General features: G+C 48.7%; 1 protein-coding gene across 20 annotated transcripts in view; it reads right to left on the reverse strand.

The window, feature by feature from the left end:
• DLG1 (discs large MAGUK scaffold protein 1) overlaps positions 1-3,964 on the reverse strand; it is a 173,225-nt gene extending 169,261 nt beyond the window's left edge. For 5 of the 20 annotated variants that reach the window (XM_052803512.1, XM_052803508.1, XM_052803507.1 and 2 more), the window contains exons 1-2: positions 3,528-3,960; positions 3,093-3,224 (exon numbers count right to left, since the gene is read on the reverse strand). In XM_052803512.1, the coding sequence (XP_052659472.1) occupies positions 3,093-3,224; positions 3,528-3,546 (151 nt within the window). In that variant the 5' untranslated portion in view covers positions 3,547-3,960. Of the gene's footprint in view, positions 1-3,092; positions 3,225-3,527 lie in introns of all 20 variants that reach the window. The other 15 variants (XM_052803501.1, XM_052803505.1, XM_052803499.1 and 12 more) reach the window with 6 other exon arrangements.
• Positions 3,965-6,000: the final 2,036 nt, after the last annotated feature.

Consider the following 6,000-nt stretch of genomic DNA (forward strand, 5'->3'; position numbering starts at 1 on the left):
TAGAAAATAAAAAATGGGCTTTTTCACAGACTGTTTTAAGGAGGTCACAATTGGTTATCAGTTTTGTTACTAATTTGAAGTTCTTACAGTTATTTCACTTAAAATATAACAGTATTGTGATGTCAATTTCATAACACTGGTTGTTCACACTGACTAGTTATTGCTCTCATTCAAATAATTTAAAGCCATAATTATATATTTAAGAACCAGGTCAAGTTTGTAGATTGCTGAACTTAAACCTTATTGATAGAATTAAAAGGAGAGGACAACATAAAAAAAGGCTCAAATGAGAAAATAATACCATTTATTCTTCAGCATCCAAATGGAAATTCAGAAGAAAAAAAATTTAACCTTTAATTCCTTCATGTGTACCTAAACATGTGAAATATTGATAAAATCTGTAGTATTCAGGAATATCTGACTTCCCCCATTATAAACCCAAAGATATATTTCTGTGCATAAAGTAATGTCTATTTATTGCTTGGAAGAAGAGCATTTGATTGCCAAGTTAAAAATTATACTAAAAAAGATACATGAAGTTGACTACAGATCCTGACTGCAGCCTTCACAAACATTCTCACCTACCATGGACAGGCAGGTCTTGGATATAGTGCAGTAACTTGGCAGAAAAAGCAGAAAATATATGGATGAAGTTATTTTTTAGTATGATTTTATAAAAAAAAATGAAACTAGAAGTAGCATGCTTTCTGGAAGAAGTATCTATAGGAGAAATAACTTGGTAGTTGAGCTTGAAACTTTCTGTCAGAACAGTATTGGCTATTTAAGTTGGGAACACGTCATAACTTCTCTAAAATGCACACTTAAAAAATCAGCCATGAAGTAACGTGAAATTCAATATCCCCGGTAAGCCTAACCTGCAGCACAACTGAGTATTTCATCCAGCCTGCTCCCAGATCTTCATGGAAAGAGGACAGGCAGGAACAGGCTGAAGGTCTTCCTAGTAAATGGAGCCACTCTCCAGATCACATCTTTTCCAGGGAGTCCACCTACTCTTTACCCCCATCATGCAGCAGTCACACCATAAAAAGATGCTTCCGGGAACACAATAGCCAGGAGCAGCCTGCCACGAACAAGAACTCCCCCGACGTATTTCCATGGAAAGGAGCAGGCTAAAGGAGGAATACTCAAGTTGACAGCATAAATTGCTTGGAAAGTACTAGCCTTCTGTGTTATCACCTTTCAGACAAACAGTTTGGGAACACATGCATACACTCCGTAATAAATGATCATACAGTGAACCAGTACATGCAAAGTTAATGCAACATACCCAAGCAGCACGACACCTATTGTGCACTCACAGATGAATTGAACTCAACAAAAACTAGGGTTATATGGTTGCAACGTACAACTTCTTACAAGACCAGAAAACAGGCCACGTAGCCCACACCGGCAACAACACATTCCCATTTTCCGCTCTTGCAGAATGAAGCCAGCAGACATGAGGTTGCCTGCTGTTTCAAGTTTACTACTACTAGGTGTAGAGTTATTAAAACCATGAAGATCCTTATGTGGATATGAGAAGAAACTACGTGTTGTAGGTTAGAATATCAAAGGCTAACAGATCGGTATATTATTCAATAAAGGGGAGAAAATGAAATACTGCATGGATCAAGACAGTTTAAAAAAAAAAAAACAAAAAAAACCACACACACTCATACACACACCCAGAACCAGAAAAATGGTAGCTAACATTCAAGTTTGCCAGCTAAAAATAAAAAGCACAACTGCCGTACGTTAAGCTTCTGATATAAGACATCAACATTCTGATTCACCAATAAGCGAATCCTGTTCATACACGTCCCACAAAGGTTATGTCTAGCTTTTCATCATGGAGTTGGTTAGCGTCAACTCAGTATTGAAGAGAAATGCACAGACTTCACGTAAGTAAAAGATTTCTGTAACAAACCTATTTTCACAACTACCTTTCATGAACTTATATGATAAAAAACACCTCATGCAAGATTACTATCTTCTGAAAACCTACATAAGATGATGAAATAAATGCTCCAGAAGAAAACATTCCACATGCAGCAATGCATGTTTATGTTTTGCTTGTCCCTGTGTTTCCACCACAACATAGATTCAAAGAAGTTGCAGTTCTATGAAGATGTACACCTATATGACACTAACCATGCAGTAAGCCAAATAACAAAATCAGCTACAGTGTTTGTTATCAGTACCATTCAGACACGTTACTTTGTTAAAAGAAAAGGATGCAGAACTCTACAAATTTTAGTCTTTAAGGTAAACTAACAAAACCCTTTCATTCATTAGCTCTCAAAGATAGTGAAAAATCAGTCAAGGAGAAACCACATCTCACCACTTCCCTGCAGAAGTTTCCAAATAAAGTGAAGATTCTGCAAGTTGTATCTATACTCAATTTTTCTTCCAAACAAGCACGCAGGAAATTAAAAGTTACATGTAAGTAGTTCAACTAGACTTACGGGAACATTTTAAGTGAAGCACTACAAATACTCTAAGAACTAGTAGTGTTTTCACTACACTTTAATATGCAACAAACAAAGGAGAAGAGATCACTGTAGTATTCCCTGAAGCATTAGAGGTTTCTTCTCATTTAGTTTAAGTTTATACTCAGATATACACTTTGTGATATTTTTAGAGAATCTTCAGCATGAACATTTGCCTGAATCCAGCCTTAGATTAAAACTATTTCAATTCATTCATTAACCTGTCACAAGTGGACTCACAAAAAAAAAAAAAAAAAAAAAAACACCAACAACAACACTCCTTAGAAATTGTTCAGGTGAGTAAAAGATATGTGCAAAACCAGTCTAAAGTAATCTACAGTAACATGTCACAGAAGAAAGAGTTGCACCACAGTTTTAAGCAGTTTGGGCCAGTCAAAAGCCTCAAAGAAACTAAGCATATGAAACCAGCGAACTGTTGATCTGTAACAGCACGTGTGTTACTACGCAAAACACCACCACAACGACAAAAAGCACATGGCTTCTAACATAAGGGCAAAACACCTTTTCTTCTTAACACTACAAGTGACAGCATAAGCAAGAACCGACCGGCTTGAGCAGAAACTGAGAGAAGTCAGCCTTTACCTATCAAAGCCTGGAAAAGGTTACTTTGGAAGATGCTGATGACACGCTCTATGGAGTTTCGCAGCTGCCGGTCCTCCGCCTGGCTCAGCTTGGAGCGGTATTCCTCCAGGAGGCGCAGGGCTCGCTGGGTATCTGCAAGCGGAGACCAGACACACCGGTGACCCCGGCGCACCAGGTAGGAGGACCGGGGATGCACACGCCGGGGACGCAACAAGCCTCCGCGGCCGGGACCGCCCCAGCCCAGCCCCGCAGCTTCTTTGTTCGCGCCTGGGAGAGCGCGGGCGGCACCGTGCCCCTCGGCGGGCTCGCACCGCACCGCAGCCCGCGGACCGGCGGCTCCCGGCAGCCGCCCCCGCTCCGCCCGTCCCACCGCAGCAGCAGCTGTCAGGCAGCGACTCCGGCAGCTGCCGGGGCCCCTCGCCGTGCGGCGCTCACCTTGCTTCCTGACGGGCATGGCGCTCCGGGGCCGCGGCGCTCCCCCGGCGGCCGGGGCTCCGCCTCACAAACTTTGAGCTCGACTCAGGGCGGCGCGGCGGAGGCGGCGGCGCGGCTCCCCCTGCCGGCCGGGCGCGGGGGGGGGGAGGGCGGCGGCGGCGGCCGCTCCGCCTGACCGACTCGCCGACCGACCCGCACACCCGCCGGCCGGCCGGCGAGCAAGCGGCTCTGCTCGGGGCTCCCGCCGGCGCCCGCCGCGGCTCCTCCGCGAGAGACGGGACAAGCCGGGCCGGGCCGGGCAGCGCGGTGCGGAGCGGCGGGCCGGGCCGGGCTGGGACGGGCAGGGCAGGGCAGGGCTGGGGCACTCGCGCCGCCCGCCGCCTCCCGCTCGCACTGCTCGGAAATTCCAAACTTTCCAGCCAAAATGGCGGCCTGGAGGCTGTGGGGAGCGCGCCCCCCCTCTCCACGTGACCGGGCCCGGCGGCCGCCCAATCAGGGCTCGGCTCAGCTCGGGGCCGGTACCTAGTCGGCGGGGCGGGAGGGGAGGAGGCAAGGTGAGCGCTCACCGCCCGCCTTAAAGGGGCCGGCGCGCAGCGGCCTGGCCCCGCCCAGGCCCGCGCGAGGGGGCGGCGGTCCCCGAGACCCGGCCCGCCCGCCCGGCCCCTCGGGGCGCCCGAAAGCTGCCGCTCTGCACCGGCGGGGCCGGGGCGGCGCCGCGGAGCGGAGCGCCCGCCGCGAGAAGGCGAGGCTGGGTCCGTACGCGGCGCCGAGGCCCACCCCCGCCCCTCCGGGGGCCCGGCTCCCCGCTCCGCCCAGCCCCTCGGCGTCCGCCGGCGGCGTGCTCCCTCCCGCCGGCCGAGGCGGCGCGGCCTCACCGGCGGGAACGGGCCCCCCCTCCACACCCTCCCCGCCCCCGAGCGTCCCCGGCGCTGATCGCCACCGCCCGGCTGCGGGAGCGAGGCGCTCCCCGGTGCGGCGGGGCCGCTCTCCCGGGCGCACCGCGGGTGGCGGCCGGCGTGTGCTCTGGGAGGGCGGGACAGCTGCAGGTGTGCCGCCGACGTCCCGCGGCTGTGCCGGTTACCCCCCTTTGGCTGCCGTGTACCAAACGCGTGGGCAGCTGGCAGGCGTTAACGGGCAAAAAAGGGCTAAATAACTGCGCTGGCACTGATGCCGTGGGAGTGCCGGGCACGGATCAGCTCCTGTTGTGCTGCCTACCGTAAAAACACACAGCTGGAGGTGTTCCCTGCTCCGGGAAGCCGATAGCCTAATTACATGAGAAGAGGTCATGGGACAGGCAGGGAAACACAGATACCTTACAGACCTTACTGGCCTACACAACGAGCATGGGCATCCACCTGTTGCTGGGGTTTTCCTTCAGTCATCCTCGCGAAGAACAGCGTAAGAAGGGGAGGAAGGGCTTATTTGAAGGAGGATAAAGAAATAGCTTTGCTGTCGTTGACAGAGGACATAAGGTTAACATGAGGACATCATGGGAGAAAGCATGAAAAGCCTAGCATATATGAAAATTTAAGAAATGGGCTGTAAAGGCTGGCATCACAGACCGATCAGAATCATGAAAGCTACTTTCTCAAAACTGGCATGGATATGGTAATGAGGTGCCTCCAAAGGCAATGCAAACAGCTTGCTTTTTTTGTATGATAGCAAAGAGGAGACAGCATAAAAATGGGTGACTTGCATAGAAACATGCGCAAGGTAAATGATCTTTGCAGCATATTCTAGGTGCCCATTAAAAGGAAAATGTATATTAAAACTGGTGAATTTAGGGGTAACTCAAATGCTTGTACTGAGGGGGAATGTTACTTATTTCTCAATCAGATAGACAATCGACCAGAACCTCAGATCTGAAACACTTCAGTCCTTGTAAGTACGTGCATATGAGAGGCAGAGTCTTGAAAGTTCAAAGCAAATCCTGCCGATGTGATTTTTTTGATCCAAGTTTGCATCTTCATTTACACTTTTTTGATTTAGACACAACTGAAAATGTACAAGAGCTTACCCCACGTACCTAAAAAGGATTTCCTGAGAAACTCTTGCAAATTTGAAGTCTGAAAATTGGGACTAGATTTGGCCATGGTAAAGTCCTAATGTTAAAGAAAACTTACACTGCAACAAATCTAACACAGATCTAGAAAAGGCCTCTCTCTCTCTCCCCGCCCCCCCTCCCCAATACTCCCATGTTTTGTACTTAGATTTGCACCAGGAGTTTCTCCTCCTCCCACAGCTATGTACTGTGAAATTGTACACATACCTCGGTGAAGAAAACAGAATATACATTTAATGCTAACTGACACACATTTCTCATTTTCCTCCTTTCTAGTTGTATTTTCATACTTTCAGAGTTTTGGCACTAACTGGTACCAGATCATATATTTTGAAATGAAAGCATGCTAAGAAGGGAGATTGGCAGAAGCCTCCATCATCTGGCCTCATCAGTTTTTCACTGTTTACAACA

The sequence above is a fragment of the Harpia harpyja genome, chromosome 12 (genome assembly GCF_026419915.1).
Source record: "Harpia harpyja isolate bHarHar1 chromosome 12, bHarHar1 primary haplotype, whole genome shotgun sequence".
NCBI lineage: Eukaryota > Metazoa > Chordata > Aves > Accipitriformes > Accipitridae > Harpia > Harpia harpyja.